Genomic DNA, 22,585 nt, shown 5'->3' on the forward strand with positions numbered 1-22,585 from the left:
TAGGACTGTCTGGGAGGTCCTTTATATCCACGCCAAACTTGATGCAAAACCATGCCCATGAGAAACCTAGCAACATTTAAAGCCGCGCTGATTGGTCAGAGTTCTGTTGTTCCCTGTGAGAAGTAAAGGCGCGGGAGAGAAGGAAGAGCGGTGTTTCCAACTTAGCGACTTTGTCGCTATATTTAGCGAGTATTCAGACCCGTCTAGCGACACATTTTCAAAAAATCAACTAGCGACAAATTTAGTGACTTTTTCTGGTGTTATTAGAGACTTTTGGAGACTCTGACGTGAAAGTCCCAAAGCACTCACAGGCGGCCCAGTCCTCGCGCAGCAGTCCCTCCCAGCTGCAGTCAGAGCAGGAGATGTTCACCCCTCCATGTCCAGACTGCAAATGAATCGCGCATGAGGGAAGCCTCCGCTGGCTGATCCCGCTCTGGCTTACATTCAGGGTGGGATGTAAATGTAAAATGTTCTTTGTCTAAAATAAATCACTGCACAAAAATAAATCACTGCATTTGACTCACACAGTCTCAGTCATTCACGCACCTTGCCCACTGTGTATGTGACTCTCTGTGACATAAGCTAAACATCTAGCTGGCTTGCTCATCATGTCTCAGTCTAAACTGTACACTCAAAAATACAGAAAGGAGTGGGAATCAAACCCTGAATTCAAAGGCTGGTTGAAGCCGTTTATTGGAGATGATACACGGGCATACTGCCTGTATTGTAAGGCTGGTTGAAGCCGTTTATTGGAGATGATACACGGGCATACTGCCTGTATTGTAAGGCTGGTTGAAGCCGTTTATTGGAGATGATACACGGCCATACTGCCTGTATTGTAAGGCTGGTTGAAGCCGTTTATTGGAGATGATACACGGGCATACTGCCTGTATTGTAAGGCTGGTTGAAGCCGTTTATTGGAGATGATACATGGGCATACTGCCTGTATTGTAAAGGCTGGTTGAAGCCGTTTATTGGAGATGATACATGGGCATACTGCCTGTATTGTAAGGCTGGTTGAAGCCGTTTATTGGAGATGATACACGGGCATACTGCCTGTATTGTAAAGGCTGGTTGAAGCCGTTTATTGGAGATGATACACGGGCATACTGCCTGTATTGTAAAGGCTGGTTGAAGCCGTTTATTGGAGATTATACACGGGCATACTGCCTGTATTGTAAAGGCTGGTTGAAGCCGTTTATTGGAGATGATACACGGGCATACTGCCTGTATTGTAAGGCTGGTTGAAGCCGTTTATTGGAGATGATACATGGGCATACTGCCTGTATTGTAAAGGCTGGGTGAAGCCGTTTATTGGAGATGATACACGGGCATACTGCCTGTATTGTAAAGGCTGGTTGAAGCCGTTTATTGGAGATGATACACGGGCATACTGCCTGTATTGTAAAGGCTGGTTGAAGCTGTTTATTGGAGATGATACACGGGCATACTGCCTGTATTGTAAGGCTGGTTGAAGCCGTTTATTGGAGATGATACATGGGCATACTGCCTGTATTGTAAGGCTGGTTGAAGCCGTTTATTGGAGATGATACATGGGCATACTGCCTGTATTGTAAAGGCTGGTTGAAGCCGTTTATTGGAGATGATACACGGGCATACTGCCTGTATTGTAAAGGCTGGTTGAAGCCGTTTATTGGAGATGATACACGGGCATACTGCCTGTATTGTAAGGCTGGTTGAAGCCGTTTATTGGAGATGATACATGGGCATACTGCCTGTATTGTAAATGCTGGTTGAAGCCGTTTATTGGAGATGATACATGGGCATACTGCCTGTATTGTAAAGGCTGGTTGAAGCCGTTTATTGGAGATGATACATGGGCATACTGCCTGTATTGTAAATGCTGGTTGAAGCCGTTTATTGGAGATGATACACGGGCATACTGCCTGTATTGTAAATGCTGGTTGAAGCCGTTTATTGGAGATGATACACGGGCATACTGCCTGTATTGTAAAGGCTGGTTGAAGCCGTTTATTGGAGATGATACATGGGCGTACTGCCTGTATTGTAAGGCTGGTTGAAGCCGTTTATTGGAGATGATACATGGGCGTACTGCCTGTATTGTAAAGGCTGGTTGAAGCCGTTTATTGGAGATGATACATGGGCATACTGCCTGTATTGTAAAGGCTGGTTGAAGCTGTTTATTGGAGATGATACACGGGCATACTGCCTGTATTGTAAGGCTGGTTGAAGCCGTTTATTGGAGATGATACATGGGCATACTGCCTGTATTGTAAGGCTGGTTGAAGCCGTTTATTGGAGATGATACATGGGCATACTGCCTGTATTGTAAGGCTGGTTGAAGCCATTTATTGGAGATGATACATGGGCATACTGCCTGTATTGTAAAGGCTGGGTGAAGCCGTTTATTGGAGATGATACATGGGCATACTGCCTGTATTGTAAGGCTGGTTGAAGCCGTTTATTGGAGATGATACATGGGCATACTGCCTGTATTGTAAGGCTGGTTGAAGCCGTTTATTGGAGATGATACATGGGCATACTGCCTGTATTGTAAAGGCTGGGTGAAGCCGTTTATTGGAGATGATACATGGGCATACTGCCTGTATTGTAAAGGCTGGTTGAAGCCGTTTATTGGAGATGATACACGGGCATACTGCCTGTATTGTAAGGCTGGTTGAAGCCGTTTATTGGAGATGATACATGGGCATACTGCCTGTATTGTAAGGCTGGTTGAAGCCGTTTATTGGAGATGATACACGGGCATACTGCCTGTATTGTAAGACTGGTTGAAGCCGTTTATTGGAGATGATACATGGGCATACTGCCTGTATTGTAAAGGCTGGTTGAAGCCGTTTATTGGAGATGATACATGGGCATACTGCCTGTATTGTAAGGCTGATTTCTACGCCAAACTTAGTGATGTAAAAAAACAAGTAAACTCAAAAACATACTCTAAAAGGCTAAGCCTTTTGAGCTGCCATTTATGGTTAAAAGAATTGACTCTGCAAAAAAGGCTGAGGCCACCATGGCATTAGCTATCGCTGAACACTGTTCCATGCTGGCATGTGATCACATTGGAGAAGCATTCTCAGCTGCTACCTACTTCTCAGCTGTTACCCACTTCAAAATGCACAGGACAAAGTGTACAGAAATGATTAATGGTGTTCTAGTACCATACTTTCTGAGTTGGTCGCAGATGTGAGTGACCAACGTTTCAGCCTCCTCCTCGATGAGTCCACGAATGTAACTGGTCAGAATTGAAGGAATGATGGATGGCGCTAAATACATTGAGTGGTTTAAAGGGGAAACATTTAAATGTATTGGAATGGCCAAGTCAAAGCCCAGACTTTTGATAGACTTAAAGGGGGTATATGTAGTTGCTACATCCATAAATTATGTATATCCATTGATTCTTGAAAAATATAACTGATAAATGCTTCACAAGCTTAGTTCAACTGTCACACTCCATCAGAACCCAAAATATAAGCTTGTTTTCTCCAATGTTTGTAAACAAACACTGTATAGCCTCATAACATGGTTAAAACACAAATGTGGATTTCATGGAGGGTCAGTCCTTGAATCCGTAGCTCTATGTATTCATCTGAGAGTGATTACATTTCTCCAGGCCCATCCCTCAGCTTTTTACCAAAACCGTTTTGCTATTGTTTCATCTCTGGATTTTCTCTTTAAACAGCTGCATATTATTAGCATATCAAAGTGTCACCAACAAAAAGGTAAACAATAGGCCTGTAGCAAATGCAGCAAATTACATTCATTTTTTACATGTAAATAGCACTTTTCAGTAGTGCTCAAAGCATGCAATTCCATGAGCGCAGCATTTATTTTTCAACTCAACTCAATGAGCTCAATCAGTTCTCCATGACAACAAAATCATAAACAACAGAGTAGGGCTGGCTAATAAGTCATTGGTTTTGGGGTCATGCTCAGGTAAAACAATTTGGCTAATCTGTACTTCCATATTTCCAAGTCCTGTTCTTGAAGATCGAGGGGTGTAACATTTATTGGAATGACTGGAATTCTGATAGACTTTGGTTTTTAATGTAAAGATATAATTGAATCATATTATTATATGGAGTAGAAAGCGATTGGTTAGAAGAAGCCTACATAACCAACCCATAAAGTAAAATGTAACATCCATATATGGCCAGCTATGTAAACTTTAACATTGATTTATCCTGCAATAGATGTTGTTCAATTGGTAACATACATTTTTGTCTTCTTCTACTGCCTCGTAAGAGGAAAGTAACCTAAAAGTAACGAAGTGTAATCAGATTACGTTACTGAGTTTGGGTAATCCAAAAGTTATGTTACTGATTACAATTTTGGACAAGTCAATAGTAACTGTAACGGATTTCATTTAGAAAGTAACCTACCCAACCCCGCTTATGCATGACATTTATAAAGGACATACACTTGACCTTACAGTAAACGTATCAACTCATGCCTGTTATCAAACCTGTATGTAACAGGTTTCCTACACTTGAAGTAGTTCACTCATAGTGATGTACAAATACAAACTACATTCAGAGGATGTACCACTCTACTGGAGGTACCACTATAACTATGCCTCTAATCTAGCCATTTTGTAGCCTCCCTGTTGTGCTGTCTATCTGTCTCAGCATCTTCTCTGCTGTCGTTGTCTGTCTGTCTCAGCATCTTCTCTGCCTGTCTGCCTGTCTCAGCATCTTCTCTGCTGCACTATCTGTCTCAGCATCTTCTCTGCTGTCCTTGTCTATCTGTCTCAGCATCTTCTCTGCTGTCGTTGTCTATCTGTCTCAGCATCTTCTCTGCTGTCGTTGTCTGTCTCAGCATCTTCTCTGCCTGTCTGTCTGTCTGTCTGCTTGTCTCAGCATCTTCTCTGCTGCACTGTCTGTCTCAGCATCTTCTCTGCTGTCGTTGTCTATCTGTCTCAGCATCTTCTCTGCTGTCGTTGTCTGTCTGGCTCAGCATCTTCTCTGCCTGTCTGTCTGTCTGCTTGTCTCAGCATCTTCTCTGCTGTCGTTGTCTATCTGTCTCAGCATCTTCTCTGCTGTCGTTGTCTGTCTGGCTCAGCATCTTCTCTGCTGTCGTTGTCTATCTGTCTCAGCATCTTCTCTGCTGTCGTTGTCTATCTGTCTCAGCATCTTCTCTGCTGTCATTGTCTGCCTGTCTCAGCATCTTCTCTGCCTGCCTGTCTGTCTATCTGTCTGTCTGTCTGTCTGTCTGTCTGTCTGTCTGTCTGTCTGTCTGTCTGTCTGTCTGTCTGTCTGTCTCAGCATCTTCTCTGCTGCACTGTCTGTCTCAGCATCTTCTCTGCTGTCGTTGTCTGTCTGTCTCAGCATCTTCTCTGCTGTCATTGTCTGTCTATCTCAGCATCTTCTCTGCTGTCGTTGTCTGTCTGTCTCAGCATCTTCTCTGCTGTCACGGTCTGTCTGTCTGTCTGTCTGTCCATCTCTATCAGCATCTTCTCTGCTGCACTGCCTGTCTCAGCATCTTCTCAGTCTGCCTGCCTGCCTGCCTGTCTGTCTGTCTGTCTGTCTGCCTGTCTCAGCATCTTCTCTGCTGTCACGGTCTGTCTGCCTGTCCATCTCTATCAGCATCTTATCTGCTGCACTGCCTGTCTGTCTGCCTGTCTGCTTAAGCCTTATAAGTTATAAAAGCCAAGCCAAATAATTAAGATATATTGCAAATCAGTAGTAAATTGGCATATGTGTACCCCTGAATCAACACCTACCCTAAGTGTTAATTACTGTTATTACAGGGCTCCAGACTAACATTTTCCTCTGGTATCACTGCTGCAACTAACTTTTACAGTTGGTGGTACCAGCCCATGATTTGGTCAGATAATGAGTAATCATCTTATAAAGTAAGATTGCTCTATTAGTTCTCTATAGGAAGTTTAATGAATAGACTACTGACGTATTCAGGAAATAACTTGTTTCATCTAACACGTCCAAGCAGGAATGCATGACTCATATTGCATATTTTGTGCAACCTATTCCAGTGATTGTCATGAATTTTGGTTTGCTAATTAGACAACAGTTGCTATATTCTACTGTCAAAATAGAACTCCAGAATGATCTGTTTGTTTTGTTTAATAGAGATTACAGTACCAGTCAAAAGTTTGGACATGCCTCCTGGGTGGCGCAGTGGTCTAAGGCACTCAAAATCCTTAAAAAAAAAAAAAAGTGCAAATATATTGCAAATTAAATACAGAAACCTCTCAGTGACATAAGTATTCACACCCCTGAGTCAATACATGTTAGAATCACATTTGGCAGCAATTACAGTGTGTCTTTCTGGGTAAGTCTCTTAAGAGCTTTCCACACCTGGATTGTGCAACATGTGCACATTTTTTTCAAGCTCTGTCAAATTGGTTGTTGATCATTGCTAGACAAAACACATTTTCCGGTCTTGCCATAGATTTTCAAGCAGATTTAAGTCAAAACTAACTCGGCCACTCAGGAAGATTAACTGTCTCCTAGGTAAGCAACTCCAGTGTAGATTTGGCCTTGTGTTTTAGATTCTTGTCCTGCTGAAAGGTTATTTAATTTCCCAGTGTCTGGTGGAAAGCAGTGGAGGCTGTTGAGGAGAGGACGGCTCATAATAAAGGCTGGAATGGAATCAATGGAATGGTATCAACTACATGGAAACCATGTGATTGTGGTTGATACCATTCCATTGACTCCATTCTGGGGCGGCAGGTAGCCTAGTGGTTTGAGTGTTGGACTACTAACCGAAAGGTTGCAAGATCGAATCCCCAAGGTAAAAAAATCTGTCATTCTGCCCATGAACAAGGCAGTTAACCCACTGTTCCTAGGATGTCATTGAAAATAAGAATTTGTTCTTAACTGACTTGCCTAGTTAAATAAAGGTCAAATAATGTGACAAATCTCCCCTCAGCAGCCTCCACTGGTGGAAAGCAGGCAGGTATTTGTATTCTGTAGAGGCTTATTTGTTTTCACTCTCTTAATTAAGTTAGTATTGTGGAATAACAAAGTTTCTTCTTCCAAAACTGGATTAGGTATGCATTTCAGGCAAGGCCAGGCACATACCTGGAGGTGGAATGTTATCAAAAGCATATTTGCCAGTATTTCATGTCAGCGGTCGATGACTGATATGGTAGGAATTCCTCTGATCACAGAAGCGTTGCGGAAACACAGCTTTTTTTTCTTGGGCTAAAAAAACATATTTGCTCCATTTACTACTAAAGACATTTAAATAGGGAATTCACATTTCATGCATGTTAATCAGAGCACATTCTCAGAAATCCAGGTTATAAAAACAAGTCAATGAATTGAATATGAACAAAGTCAATGTAAGACCAAAGGAACACTGTATTCATTAACAGTGCAGTATGCCTATATCACCACGGTGTAGTTTCATTTTAAATGAGTAGCTATAAAAGGACTTTTAGTCATTTAAAACAAATCCAGAACATGGGTTAATGTTTGACAGAATAACTTCCCAGGTGTTTCCATGTCATGAGAAACATCATTGACTTATCTGAAGTACACTGCCTGTACAGAATGACCAAAAAGTAGTTTTAAGTTATTCTCGAAAACAAAAGCCACACACTTGTCACATTATAAACTGGGTGGTTCCAGCCCTGAATGGTGATTGGCTGACAGCCATGCAATATCAGCCCATATACCATGGGTATGACAACATTTTAACTGCTCTAATTACGCTGGTAACCAGTTTATAATGGAACAGCCCTTAGCCGTGGTATATAGGCCATATGCCACACCCCCACGTGCCTTATTGCTTAAATATAGCACTTTGAGCATTAAGATCCAAAACACACCATTTTGTTTTGTTCAGTAGAGTTATGCTTGTGTTCAAGATAAGACAGAGCCAATTAGCAAGCCTTATATTCACATTCCATTTATTGCATCAGTTGTGTAAGACAACGGAATTTACTACAAAACAGACAAAACTGTCAGTGTGTGGTTAACTGTATACATATTGTATAGACGCATTAAAAGACATGGCAACATTTAAGATACTACTCCCCACCAGTGAAAAGGTTGTGTACCAAATGTGGCCCAAGGCTGCCATCTAGCGAATATTACATGTTGAGGAACAGTTTATTACTCTAGTAAATGCAGTCTTTCTTGACCTAATGTCTCACCAGACATGTAGAGACAGTAATAATCTAAATGTATTTACCATACATTTCTTGCTTTTCAAAAATAAGTTGCCATATAAAAAAATACATCTGCTCATGATCCAAACAGATGAACACATTGATTTGCCCAACGCAGTCCAGAGATATTCATCCAAATCCAGACTATATTATGTAGATCAGGTGGTCGTGTATTTACAAGAAACATTGATCAATACCTAGACACACTCAGTAATACGTGCGTTTTCCACTAGTGTTTGGATAATATGCTCAAAGATATAACAAGGGATTAAAAATAACAGTCCAAAAGTTTTCAGAACAATAACATCTATATCATGTGTCCTAGGTAGACGAGTACTGGACCATTCACATAACCAGGGGCTGGACACAGAGGAGAAGAAGGGAAAGTGTTGGGTGTCTGGGGTAATGCTGCAGGACAGTCAGAGGCTTAGGGCAGCGAGACCCGAGCTTCACACCAGATCTGGGCCTCAATCCGCATTCTGCCTGAGGATCCTCTTCTCTTCCTCTACGAAACTCTTGTCAGATGTGGCCTGGCCCAGATCCCTCTTCCTTTTCTCCTTCTGCTGGAAGCTCTCCACCCTACGCTTCTTCGCAGAGGCCTTGTCTCCGTCCTCGTCTACACCAAGGAGAAAACACGTCATAATCATTCAGAAATTAACTGGGAATACACAGCTGAGTACTGTATCCTGCCTAACCAGCACCGATACACCCCCCCTGCTGTAAATATCAAGTGACTGTGTGTCAGAGGAGAGAGATCAATTATTTTCAGGCAGAAAATAATTGCAGGCGGTATGGTACCGTAAGCTCACACAACAGCTTGAAATGTCTGCACACCCGTCACATAGCTGCTAGCTTTTTGGTGGCGCAAGTGGCTAGTACCTCGTCAAGCGGGCAGTTATGTGTGTTTGCGAGGCAGAGGGCTCTGGTTTGAGCAGATGTATGGACAGTGTACCACTAACCTTTGTAGGGAGGAAGATGTAATACTAAGCAGGCAGAATGTGGTCAGTCACACGGGTAACACTTTTCTCCCTACCGGAATCTGATGGCTGTTCCTCTGTGGGCAGGAAGACAGCATTGCCGGTATGAGGCTGCGGAGCGTCTTCTCCGTTATCTTCATAGATGTTGGACCACTTTATGGCCATGTCCATCCCTGGGGGAGCTCCCTTCTTGGGCTTCTCCGCTTCCGCGGCGTAGGTCTGAGGGGGCACCGCGTTAGTCTTCCACACCTTGAACTCCTTTGCAGGCTGCAGGAAAAGTTAATTATAAGTAACTCATCTTTTCAATTGAAAAAGTATAGGTTTCCCCTATTTACAGTGGGGCAAAAAAGTATTTAGTCAGCCACCAATTGTGCAAGTTGTGAAGAGCACACAACTCCAGCATGCCAGTGGCCATCGAAGATGAGCATTTGTTCACTGAAGTCAGTTCCAATGTGAACTGTAGTCAGGTCAAGACGACGAGCACACAGATGAGCTTCCTGTGACTGTTTCTGATCATTTCTGCTGAAATTTCAAACCCACAGTTTCATCAACTGTCCGGGTGGCTGGTTTCAAACTATCTTGCAGGTGAAGAAGCAGGATGTGTAGGTCCTGGGCTGGCACGGTTACACATGGTCTGAGGTTGTGAGGCCGGTTGGACGCATTGACAAATTCTCTAAAATGACGGCTTGTTTTCCATTATTTTGGACAATACTCCAATTCTCCTTGATTTTACAGCCATTGTATTCAGAATCCACTTCATCATCCGCTTCCGCCATCTTTCCCCCTGAGCTGGAAGTTCTCCGTTCTTCTACTCGGACAGAGAAACCCGTTTCTTGAACTGAAAAGGTGATACACGTACACCTAACCTGGGCCCGGTTTCCCGATAGCGATGGAATTTAGGCTTACACATGTTCTAACAATGCATCTTTCCTACTCTAACGGATGTGAAACGGCTAGCTAGTTAGCGGTGGTGCGCATTAAATAGCGTTTCAATCGGTGACGTCACTTGCTCTGAGACCTTGAAGTAGTAGTTCCCCTTGCTCTGCTTTTGCTCGGCTTTTGTGGAGCGATGGGTAAACAATGCTTTGTGTAGTTCCCCTTGCTCTGCTTTTGCTCGGCTTTTGTGGAGCGATGGGTAACAATGCTTTGTGGGTGACTGTTGTTGATGTGTGCAGAGGGTCCCTGGTTCGCGCCCGGATATGGGCGAGGGGACAGTCTAAAGTTATACTGTTACACTACAACAGTCGAAGATGTATCATGTGTTGATGATTCAATAACTTAAATTCTCTCGTAACAACTCCGGTGGACATTCCTGCAGTCAGCATACAAATTGCACACACTGTGTTGTGTGACAAAACTGCACATTTTAGAGTGGCCTTTTATTGTCCCCAGCACAAAGTGCACCTGTGTAATCATCTTGTTGATATGCCACATTGTCAGGTGGATGGATTATTTTGGCAAAGGATAAATGCTCAATAACAGGGATGTAAACAAATTTGTGCACTTTTGGCAAAGGATAAATGCTCAATAACAGGGATGTAAACAAATGTGCACAACATTTGAAAGAAAAGCACATTTTTGGGGGGGGTGGACAATTTCTGGGATCTTTCATTTCAGAGCATGAAACATGGGACCAACACTTTCTTTACATGTTGTGTTTATATTTTTGTTCAGTATACATAGCAAGTAGGTAGTTAACGTTAGTTAGCTTGGTCAACAACTAGTTACGACAACAACTAGCTAATGGACGAACGCTAGCTGTCTGGTTAAACACAGTACCTCTTCTGGAGCTTTCACGGCGCGGCTCTCCCAATCGATCTGTTTATTCAGCGGGTTGTACAGAAAGGACGGCTTAGAGACCGATTTGAAGAGCTCGTCGGGTTTAGGTAGAGGAGCTCCACTGGCAGCCCGCTTGGTCCCGTGTTGGGGGGATTTGCTACCGCTTCCAGTAGCATCGGTCACCCCCTTCCCCCTTGATTTCTTCTGGCCCGCTTCATCAGAATCGCTGCTGTTACTATCGCTACTGTCACTCAAATCATCGTAACTCATGAAGTAATGGAAAGAGTCCGGTTTCTTCTTATCAGCCATACTGATAAAATGATTACCTCAGCTAGTAATACGATGAATTTAACTTTAGAGATAAGATGATGCCCCTAATTAATTAGCAAGCAAGCTTGATGTTTTTGCTGGTTACTCCATTTTGAGTGACTGTTGCCGTAAAAGAGTAGGCAATGACGTAAATATATCGTCGTAAAAATATTTTCTTAAAGGAGCAGTAGTCCATTTTTTCAAGACGCGACATAAACCTTTATGAGCAGTTATTTTCGTCATGCTCAATTTTTTATTTGAACTTGATTTAACTAGGCAAGTCAGTTAAGAATAAATTATTATTTACAATGACGGCCTACCCCAGCCAAATCCTAACCCGGACTCATGGTTTCCTCATGGTTTTATTTAAAGTCATGTTCTCCAATCGTTTTAGTTTTACCAGTCAGGAAACGTATGGGTTCGTTCCCAGAGCCAATGGGAAACCAAAATCTTACGTTCACAGAACCTCCGAGGTATCAAATGTGCTAGCTGGGTTGCCCTTTCCAAAACAATATTTTCTCTTGCCAGATTGTTTTCCTGCTCAGTCCTGAGCTGGTTGAAGGAAAGTTTCTCCTCCTGACTCTCCTACTCCATTTTCTCCAGCTCACTCCTCACTCAGCTGGTCGTAGGTGATGTTCTCTGCCCTTCTCTCCTCCTCCATGTTTCCTATCTCACTCCTAAACTTCTTTAGGACCTCCCCTATTTACAGCTCTTACCTGAAACTGTGAACAATCAATCACTCCGCTTGCTTGCGTTTCTCTCCCAGTACTCCTCTCCTCCATTCTCAAGTGGCAAGGTGCAGATTAACTCTATAAAGTAATAGTAACCCAAAAGGAGAAGGCTCTCATCACCTCTGTGAAAAGTTAATTGACTGAGCTCTAGCTGTCTGTCATGTTATAACTGTAGGCCTGGATCATACAAATGTCTTCACTATAGTGTCATAATGGTTAACAAACAGGTGATGTAAGACTGATCGATTTGATCCCTTAGGTTTCAAATTACAATCATTTTAAAATAAGCATTTCAAAATGAATTTATGAATAACATAATGAAGTTGTTATGAAAATGTTCAGACCTGCACTTGCAGTTATATAGGATGAGCCATGACTAGAATACAGTACATATACTAAGTGTACAAAACATTAGGAACCACTTCATAATATTTACTTGCTTCCCCATTTGCCCTCAACAGTCTCAATTTGTCATTAATAAAGTGACCAATGTTCAATTACTCTATGTACATAGGGCAAAGCAATCTCTAAAGTGCAGGGTAGAGTACTGGGTGGTAGCCGGCTAGTAACAGTGACTAAGGTTCTGGGCAGGGTATTGGGCAGAAGCCGGCTAGAGGTAACTATTTAAACCCCCTAAAGTCGATGTCTGTGACCACAGAAATCTAGTAAGCATAATAGCTCTGTTTGAGAGTAATCTGGGATTTTTTGTTGCATGGGCTGTGTATCAATCCATGTCTGTCTTCCACATCTGCTGTGAAAGGTGACAGAGATAGTGTGTTTGTCAGACCGTGAGACATCCCGAAAATGTCTGTAGCTTCCAAACGGTTTGGCCTAGAAACTTTGACCCCTCTATGGAAAGATGATACTTACAAACACAATGTGTTTTTCCGTTTTGCTCTACGACCCCCACAAGCTTCACGGGACTTGTCTGAAATCGGTACTGCCTGTCTGCCAACTTCTGCCTGTAGCTTCTGAACAGTTTGGGCTACACACCTATGGAAATGTGACTCTCACAAACACGTACACTACCGGTCAAAAGTTTTAGAACACCTATTCGTTCAAGGCTTTTACTTTATTTGTACTATTTTCTATATTGTAGAATAATAGTGAAGACATCAAAACTATGAAATAACACATACAGTATGTAATCACGTAGTAACCAAAAAGTTTTTAAATCAAAATATATTTGGGATTCTTCAAATAGCCACGCTTTGCCTTGATGACAGCTTTGCACACTCGTGGCATTCTCTCAACCACCAGAAGGAGAGTGATGGAGTGCTTTATCAGATGACCTGGCCTCCACAATCCCCCAACCTCAACCAAATTGAGATGGTTTGGGATGAGTCGGACTGCAGAGTGAAGGAAAAAGCAGTCAACAAGTGCTCAGAATATGGGAACTTTTTCAAGACTGTTGGAAAAGCATTCCAGCTGAAGCTGGTTGAGAGAATGCCAAGACTGTGCAAAGCTGTCATCAAGGCAAAGGGTAGCTATTTGAAGAATCCCAAAATAAAATATATTTAGATTTATTTAACACTTCTTTTTGGTTACTACATGATTCCATGTGTTATTTCATAGTTTTAATGTCTTCACTATTATTCTACAACGTAGAAAATAGTAAAAATAAAAACCCTTGAATGAGTAGGTGTACTTAAACTTTTGACCAGTCATGTTCAGTCATGGCCAAAAGTTTTGAGAATGACACAAATATTAATTTTCACAAAGTCTGCTGCCTCAGTTTGTATGATGGCAATTTGCATATACTCCAGCATGTTATGAAGAGTGATCAGATGAATTGCAATTAATTGCAAAGTTCCTCTTTGCCATGCAAATTAACTGAATCTCCAAAAAACATTTCCACTGCATTTCAGCCCTGCCACAAAAGGACCAGCTGACATCATGTCAGCGATTCTCTCGTTAACACAGGTGTGAGTGTTGACGAGTACAAGGCTGGAGATCACTCTGCCATGCTGATTGAGTTTGAATAACAGACTGGAAGCTTCAAAAGGAGGGTGGTGCTTGGAATCATTGTTCTTCCTCTGTCAACCATGGTTACCTGCAAGGAAACTAGTGCCGTCATCATTGCTTTGCACAAAAAGGGCTTCACAGGCAAGGATATTGCTGCCAGTAAGATTGCACCTAAATCAACCATTTATTGGATCATCAAGAACTTCAAGGAGAGCGGTTCAATTATTGTGAAGAAGGCTTCAGGGCGCCCAAGAAAGTCCAGCAAGCGCCAGGACCGTCTCCTAAAGTTGATTCTGCTGTGGGATCGGGGCACCACCAGTACAGAGCTTGCTCAGGAATGGCAGCAGGCAGGTGTGAGTGCATCTGCATGCACAGTGAGGCAAATACTTTTGGAGGATGGCCTGGTGTCAAGAAGGGCAGCAAATAATCCAATTCTCTCCAGGAAAAACATCAGGGACAGACTGATATTCTGCAAAAGGTACAGGGATTGGACTGCTGAGGACTGGGATAAAGTCATTTTCACTGATGAATCCCCTTTCCGATTGGAAGACAAGAGAAGACAAGGTGAGCGCTACCATCAGACCTGTGGCATGCCAACAGTAAAGCATCATGAGACCATTCATGTGTGGGGTTGCTTCTCAGCCAAGGGAGTGGGCTCACTCACAATTCTGCCTAAGAACACAGCCATGAATAAAGAATAGTACCAACACATCCTCCGAGAGCAACTTCTCCCAACTGTCCAGGAACAGTTTAGTGACGAACAATGCCTTTTCCAGCATGATGGAGCATCTTGCTATCAGGAAAAAGTGATAACTAAGTGGCTTGGGGAACAAAACATTGATATTTTGGGTCTGTGGCCAGGAAACTCCCCAGACCTTAATCCCATTGAGAACTTGTGGTCAATCCTCAAGTGGCGGGTGGACAAACAAAACCCCACAAATTCTGACAAACTCCAAGCATTGATTATGCAAGAATGGGCTGCCATCAGTCAGGATCTGGCCCAGAAGTTAATTGACAGCATGCCAGGGCAGACTGCAGAGGTCTTGAAAAAGAAGGGTCAACACTGCAAATATTGACTCTTTGCATCAACTTCATGTAATTGTCAATAAAAGCCTTTGACACATGAAATTCTTGTAATTATACTTCAGTATCCATAGTAACATCTGACAAAAATATCTAAAGACACTGAGGCAGCAAACTTTGGAAATTAATATTTGTCATTCTCAAAACTTTTGTCCACGACTGTACATGTCAGTTGTTTTGATCTAGGATGCCGAGGCTGCAACTGAGGACACCCTCAAGACTCAGTGCCTTAAACAGGGGTCAAATATGTGTCCAACATGTTTTAAAATAATTTCCTGATCTTTCTTATATCTCTCAGATACAGACACTTCAAAACCAAATCCTTCTGATTTTTCTTTTACTATCTGTTATTCACTGTATTTCTATGGGCTAATAGCAGTAAAGCCAAATTCAATGTTTCATCAAATATTTTTTATGTATACACTGAACAAAAATATAAACACAACAATTAAAGTGTTGGTCCCATTTTTCCTGAGCTGAAATAAAATATCCCAGAAATGTTCCATATGCACAAAAAGCTTGTTTCTCTCAAATTTTGTGAGCAAATGTGTTTACATCCCTGTTAGTGAGCATTTCTCCTTTGACAACGTTATCCATCCACCTGACAGGTGTGGCATATCAATAAGTTGATTAAACAGCATGGTCACTACACAGGTGCACCTTGTGCTGGAGACAATAAAATGCCACTCTAAAATGTGCAGTTTCATAACAAAACACAGTGCCATAGATGTGTCAAGTTGAGGGAGCATGCTGACTGCAGGAATGTCCACCAGCACTGTTGCCAGATAATTTAATATTAATTTCTCTACCATAAGCCACCTCCAAAATTTTGGGAGAGAATTTGCCAGTACATACAACCAGCCACACAACCACAGACCACGTGTATGGCGTTGTGTGGGCGAGCGGTTTGCTGATGTCAACATTATGAACAGAGTGCCCCATGGTGGCAATTGGGTTATGGTATGGGCAGGCATAAGCTACAGACAACAAACACAATTGCATTTTATTGGTGGCAATTTGAATGCACAAAAATACATTTGCGAGACCCATTTCTTTAAGGTGTCTGTGACCAACAGATGTATATCTGTATTCCCAGTCATGTGAAATTAATAGATTAGGGCCTAATGAATATTTAAATGGACTGATTTCCTTGTATGAACTGTAACTCAGTAAAAGCAATGACATTTTTGCATGTTGCGTTAATTGTTTTGTTCAGTATACACTTTTATACCTACAAAAAAGGGTCCTAAAATTCATAATCAAATAGCTTAATGATCCTTGGTATGACCATCTTAAAACAATTTCATATATTAGCTTAGTAGAACCCAGTGCTTCTAGATGGTAGTGGGGTGATTAAACCTAACAGATTTTCCATAAAATTTGTGCTCATGTTCCTCTTTGCAACCATGAGTTGTGAAAGGCTTTTATAATTATTATCCCATACACGACCACAATGTGGCGATATAACACTTCATTTTGAATGTGTGACGCAATTGACTGATTGGGCAGCTCAATCACTTGCTTGGTATATAAAAAAAATAAAAAAATAAAAATAAAAAAACTTGCTTGGTTTCCATCCAATTTGCGAGATTTTGAATCGAGCATTCTAAAATCTGCTTAAAACAATATGTGCATTTAAAAAAAGTTGTGTTTCCATCAAATTGACTTTTTGCAGATAAAAGTATATGTGTATTGACATATTGCACATTCATACTTTTGCTGATAAATTCCCATGTACATCCCACTTCTGACCCTTCGAGCCCGAGGTCCGGCGCGTTATCGACTGTGCCGCAAAAGCATGCTCAAGCAGAGTCGATTTCCGCGCTTATAAACCCAGGGTCGTTACACTTACATTCCGTACATTCTCAACTCCTGATGGTTTTGTCACAAAAACTGTTGGTTATGATATATAGCAAACAATGCGCTCTAGCCAACAGCTAGCAGATACAGTGCGGGTAGGCTATCTACATTATGATATTATTTGTATTTGTCAAACGTCAGCCAAGCACCGATCATCATGTTACCATAATAAGACCCTCGCGATATTTATTGGAAAGGTGCATCAAGCTCATCAACTTGCACCTTCACCACCCTGTGAAGTGCTTCATCCTTTATGTAGCCTAATAAACTGCATGCTTTCCCGAGTCGTAGTGGGAGGACCACACAAAATGTCTTCGCGTGACTCCAAGTTTACTTCGATATGATGGTTAATTATATCAATATTTGCACATAAAGGTGCTTTCACCGCGATTTCTCGCATAATTACCAAAAACATCCCACCATGTCGAACGAGCAGTGTCTTTATATGAAATGGTACCGGCATTATCCTGTTTGCTTCCATTAGCACGGTTGTGACTTTTTTCCTGCGTCAGGTAATTCATCCGCATGAAATGGTTGGATGGAAACCTGGTTAGTCTGCAGTATAAACCCATACAATGCACAATAAGTTAACCCTTCAATTTGATGTTAGAATGAAATTTATTGTAGAAAGTGGATGAAAAGCTCAAATCAAGATGCAGTGTAAAAAGACTGTTAAATGGCTGACCGAGGCTACCACACAACTTAACATCTACAATACACTAAAACCAAGACACCTGAGACAAAATGGACAATTCACAGCACTTATATGGGATGCACAGGGTCACTCAAAACGTCCATCTTAAAATGTTATTGTAGTTTATGAGGAATTCAACCTAGGCTACCAGTGGAACACTTTCTCATGTGGAACAGCACATTATGTTGCTGGCAGTGGGAGCAGCACATTTATCAGTAATGAAAGTTGTCACCACCAATAGAAAAGATGATAGATCAACAACAAAAAATATTCAAATTGAAGGAAGATTGAATAGAGTTGTATTTTGGGGACTTGATTTAAAATTCAGATTATCACAAGCAACAGCCAGTGTGATTGGTGGGATATTGCGATTATTCTAACTTTCAGCAGTAGGCTACAAATGCAGCAGGTTCTTTGGCCTCCATAAAAATTGTACATACCAAATTGCACCCTATTCCCTATATAATGAACTACTTTTGACAAGGGTCCATAGGGCTCTGGTCAAAAGCATTGCACTATGTAGGGAATAGGGTGCAATTTGGGAAGTAAACAGCCACTGACTGCATCAGCTCTGGTCTGTGCTGGATACACAGCAACTATGGTATCATCAGTGGACCTGCCAAGGGCCTCCTGTAAAATATACTGCTAGTGTCACAAATTATATTTTTTAACTGCAGGTCATTGCGCCCTTTTGCCAGACTGTATGATATCATTGTCATAAATTACCCCAGAAATGTGTATGAGGCAATAGCAGGGAAAGGGATCATGTATACATACATATATATACATATACATAAAGAGGGGGAGAGAATTATAGAGAGAACATTTTAAGAGAGAGTGAGTATTTACTGGCTTTACAAGCCTCTCTTCCAAAATGAATTCTTTCCATGTTTCCTCACAATGATTCTGCCCGCCCATTCCTGAACGGCCGCAGACTAGGCTATAGCAGACTAGGCTATACATCACTCCAGGCCAGAGCAATGGACGTCAAGCTGAGAGTCTCTAGCTGTGCTCCTTACTGCAAGACATCACTTCCTTTGATGAAATAGTTTTCATCTGCATCAGATTATTAAGAAAGAAAAAGTGTCAAACGAAAGTAAACATTTTCAGGTTCTTGCTCAGCATCATCTGCCCCACTCTGCAATAGGCTTTGGTTGTGGATGCTGGTAGCCATCTGTATGTTCATAAACCTCTGCTAGAGATGTATACGCTCATGTCTGATGAGGCCGTTGGGAAGAGCTCCTTAACCATAGAAATATAATTACTAGAATGGTGAAAAAGTCTGCACCCTCATATGTAGACTCCATGTGTCCACCAGTCCAACGATCACGGTCCATTGACTTGAATGGGAGATCCCGTTTTAGTATTTATACATGTATTTCTATGTCGTCAACAGACTTCAAAGATCTTACTAAAGGCTATCTATGCAATGTAAACACAGCAGGATAGATTAGAGGTGGTTAGTGGCGAGACCCTACTAAGTGTGTATCGTCTCTCCAGCTGGAGGAACAGTCTCATGTTGATTTCCCAACATGCTCTCATACAGAAAGAGCATAACAGGAAGGAAGTACCAGGGTCAGTATCAGTAGTCAACACAGTGACAATGGGCTTAAAAAACTCAACAAAAATAATTGAAATCTGCTATAAAGGCTTCTTGACTAGAGTATAGAGAGCAGTAGTTATTTAAGCCACTTGGTTTTCGATGGAGGCACACAGCAGATTGAGGCATGTTAAAAGTTATGAGAGTATATCATGAGTAATGACAAGCCAATTGGTCATAATTAAAAATACGTCACACAGTGTGCTCCGTCTTTTATAAAGTGGGCACAGCTTAGTTTAAGACAGGGTAGGAAATTAACTTTTACTTTGCATCCTTTGACATTTTATTTTCAGGGGAATTTTGCAGTTCTTTTCCTACCCTGGGTTTAGACTTCAGAATCACAGAAATAACCCCTTGATCAGCCAGGTGGAATAACCAGCCCCCCCCACTGCTAGGGATCAATCAACATTCATGTCCAATAATCAATAATGATGTAAAGTAAGAGAACTCAGGTCTCCATGGCAGACAGAGAGAACAAGCTCACTATTTATATATGACTAAGATAAGGGCAATTCCACAGTCAGGGGATTACACTGAGATTCCGATTTGCCACTTTAAAATGTATGCCAAATAAAAACCATGGATTTCAACGTTCAACAAACCATGCACCTCTATGCACAATGACTACTTTGAACAATTTACACAGTAAAAAAGTAAACATTTACCTTGAAAAACTATCCGTATGCAAAGTTTGGGGACAGCATTACGGTTACTAAACTTTGTACCAGCACAGATTTTATTTTATACATTTTAATTTTATTTTTGAATATCACAAACTTGGGGAGAAAAAGGGGTAAGGCGAAGGTCGAGAGCCGTGCGTCCTTCCTGAAACATGACCCTGCCAAGCCGCACTGCTCCTTAACCCAATGCTCACATAACCCGGAAGCCAGCCGCACCAATGTGTCAGAGGAAACACCGTACACCTGGCGACCGTGTCAGCGTGCATTGCGCCTGATCTTCCACAGGAATCGCAAGAGCACGATGGGACAAGGACAACCCAGTCGGCCAAAACCTTCAGCTAACCCAGACGACGCTGGGCCAATTGTGCACCGCCTCATGGGTCCCCCGGTCGCGGCCGGCTGTGACACATCCTGGTTTGATACCGATCGGTATCTACAGTTTTACCTGTAAATATGCTGAGAGTGCTTTTGTAAGATTTTGTGTGTAAATTGTTCAAAGTAGTCCTTGTCTATAGAGTTATGCGGTTCATTACACTTTTCAGTCAGTTTTTTGTTTGATATACATTTAAAAAGTGAAGAATCAGAGTCTCAGTGTAATTTCGTCACCATGAAATTGCCCATAACTAGGTAGATTTGATTGAATTCCTTTCTCCCCCTCAATAAAAACGTATACTTGTTATGTGGCATGAATCATGATGAATTGAATCTAAAAATAAATCATTACAAATATGTATAGAGTAATCAGCAGTTGATTGTAAATATATTTGCGTTTTATATTCTTTATAAACCGGCTACTGCACTATGCATATACTGTACTAACTATACCGTAACATTATATAGCTCCACCTTCAAACCATTCTATGAAACAGACTGTCCTTTTTACCTCTCCTGTGTTCTAGGGAGTTTTTCCTAGCCACCGTGCTTCTACACCTTCAATTGCTTGCTGTTTGGGGTTTTAGGCTGGGTTTCTGTACAGCACTTTGAGATATCAGCTGATGTACGAAGGGCTATATAAATACATTTGATTTGATTATAGTAGAAGTGGTTGTTTTTAAAGGGTTGTAAACATTGACCAGTAAGCAGAGGAATTGATTGACACATGAGCACTTTCAGAAGGTGGAGGGGGGTTGGTAACCTTGATGCCAATTTGTTTTCGGGGGCAAGACAGCAGAAACAGACTGGCCAGAAACAGACTTGCAGCCAGGCTAGGTAGTTGGGGTTCTGAACCGGGCAAGGTGGCAGCAGTGGGCCGACCCTGCCCTGAGAGCAGACCTGGGTTAAAATACTATTTGAAATCAAGTCAAATACTTTGTCTGTGCTTGATTGAGTTTGCCTGGCGTAATAATGGCCCAATAGCATAGTCCAAAACTGGCAAACCTGACACATCAAAGTATGTGAACGATTTCAACTAGTATTTGAACCCAGGTCTGCCTGAGAGACCCCCAACGGAGCAGATCAGACTTTGGCTTTCATGTTGATGAGAACAGAGCAGCAGGTGAGGGCTCCATCCACCTTCACCTTCTCCATGTTGGAAACTGGGATCAACATGTGATCCTTCAGCTTCTCAAACACCTGGGGGAGAGAGAGTTGGGTAGAGAGAGAGAGAGGGATGGGGAGACAGAGAGAGAGAGGGATGGGGAGAGAGAGAGAGAGAGGATGGGGAGAGAGAGAGGGGGATGGGGAGAGAGAGAGGGGAGAGAGAGGGAGGGGAGAGAGAGAGAGAGAGAGAGAGGATGGGAAGAGAGAGAGGGATGGGGAGAGAGAGAGGATAGGGAGAGAGAGAGGATGGGGAGAGAGGGATGGGGGGGATGGGGGGAGAGAGAGAGGGATGGGGAGAGAGAAACGAGCGAGAGAGGGATGGGTAGAGAGAGAGAGGGATAGGGAGAGAGAGAGAGGAATGGGGAGTGAGAGAGAGAGGGGATGGGAGAGAGAGAGAGATGGGGATGAGGGGATGGGGAGAGAGAGAGAGAGAGAGAGAGAGAGATGAGAGAGAGAGAGGGATGGGGAGAGAGAGAGAGAGAGGGAGAGGGGAGAGAGAGAGAGGGATGGCGAGAGAGAGAGAGGGAATGGGGAGAGAGAGAGAGAGAGAGAGGGAGAGAGAGAGAGAGGGATGGGGAGAGAGAGAGAGGGATGGGGAGAGAGAGAGAGGGAGAGAGAGAGGGATGGGGAGAGAGAGAGAGGGAGGGGAGAGAGAGAGAGAGAGGAGATGGGGAGAGAGAGAGAGGGGAGGGATGGGGAGAGAGAGGAGGAATGGGGAGAGAGAGAGAGGATGGGGATGGGGAGAGAGAGAGGAGGGATGGGGAAGAGAGAGAGAGAGGGATGGGGAGAGAGAGAGAGAGATGGGGAGAGAGAGGGGGATGGGGAGAGAGAGAGAGAGGATGGGGGAGAGAGAGAGAGAGGGATGGGGAGGGATGGGGAAGAGAGAGAGAGGGATGGGGAAGAGAGAGGGATTGGGGATAGAGAGAGGGGGATGGGGAGAGAGAGGGGGATGGGAAGAGAGAGAGGGGATGGGGAGAGAGAGAGGGGATGGGGAGAGAGAGAGAGGGGGAGAGAGAGAGGGATGGGGAGAGAGAGAGAGAGAGGGAGGGATGGGGATGGGGATGGGGAGAGAGAGGGGGATGGGGAGAGAGAGAGAGAGGGGGATGGGGATGGGGAGAGAGAGAGGGATGGGGAGAGAGAGAGAGAGAGAGAGAGAGAGAGAGAGAGAGAGAGAGAGAGAGAGAGGGGGATGGGGAGGGATAGGAAGAAAGGAAATTAGTACAAATAATGGTCG

The 22,585-nt window shown here is 42.7% G+C and overlaps 2 protein-coding genes across 3 annotated transcripts in view; both read right to left on the bottom strand.

Moving 5' to 3' along the window:
- Positions 1 to 7,856: 7,856 nt before the first annotated feature.
- On the bottom strand, positions 7,857 to 11,348 carry LOC118393686 (UPF0690 protein C1orf52 homolog). 2 transcript variants are annotated; one of them, XM_035786667.1, is made up of 3 exons: positions 10,891 to 11,343; positions 9,168 to 9,378; positions 7,857 to 8,750 (listed from the first exon to the last, which is right to left on the bottom strand). In XM_035786667.1, exons 1-3 carry the CDS (start codon positions 11,197 to 11,199, stop codon positions 8,602 to 8,604), a joined length of 669 nt encoding a protein of 222 aa, XP_035642560.1. In that variant the 5' UTR covers positions 11,200 to 11,343; the 3' UTR covers positions 7,857 to 8,601. The 2 variants fall into 2 exon arrangements, with proteins under 2 accessions (XP_035642560.1, XP_035642570.1); XM_035786677.2 differs by having other exon boundaries at positions 8,613 to 8,750; positions 9,094 to 9,378; positions 10,891 to 11,348.
- Positions 11,349 to 17,437: 6,089 nt separating this feature from the next.
- Positions 17,438 to 22,585, bottom strand: part of ddah1 (dimethylarginine dimethylaminohydrolase 1) — a 134,942-nt gene continuing 129,794 nt past the window's right edge. The window contains exon 6 of the mRNA XM_052462083.1: positions 17,438 to 21,384. Within this exon, the coding sequence (XP_052318043.1) occupies positions 21,268 to 21,384 (117 nt within the window). The 3' untranslated portion in view covers positions 17,438 to 21,267. The remainder of the gene's footprint in view (positions 21,385 to 22,585) is intronic.

The sequence above is a fragment of the Oncorhynchus keta genome, chromosome 1 (assembly GCF_023373465.1).
Source record: "Oncorhynchus keta strain PuntledgeMale-10-30-2019 chromosome 1, Oket_V2, whole genome shotgun sequence".
NCBI classification, from domain to species: Eukaryota; Metazoa; Chordata; class Actinopteri; order Salmoniformes; family Salmonidae; genus Oncorhynchus; species Oncorhynchus keta.

Bases quoted from the DNA above. Each gene is read 5' to 3' on its own strand.
- LOC118393686 (XM_035786667.1), bottom strand. From the start codon at position 11,199: ATGGCTGATAAGAAGAAACCGGACTCTTTCCATTACTTCATGAGTTAC. The intron at 9,379-10,890 runs GTACTGTGTTTA...CTTTTCCTGCAG, and splicing joins CCGTGAAAGCTCCAGAAGAG to CCTGCAAAGGAGTTCAAGGT. The intron at 8,751-9,167 runs GTAGGGAGAAAA...TCCTTGGTGTAG, and splicing joins GGAACAGCCATCAGATTCCG to ACGAGGACGGAGACAAGGCC.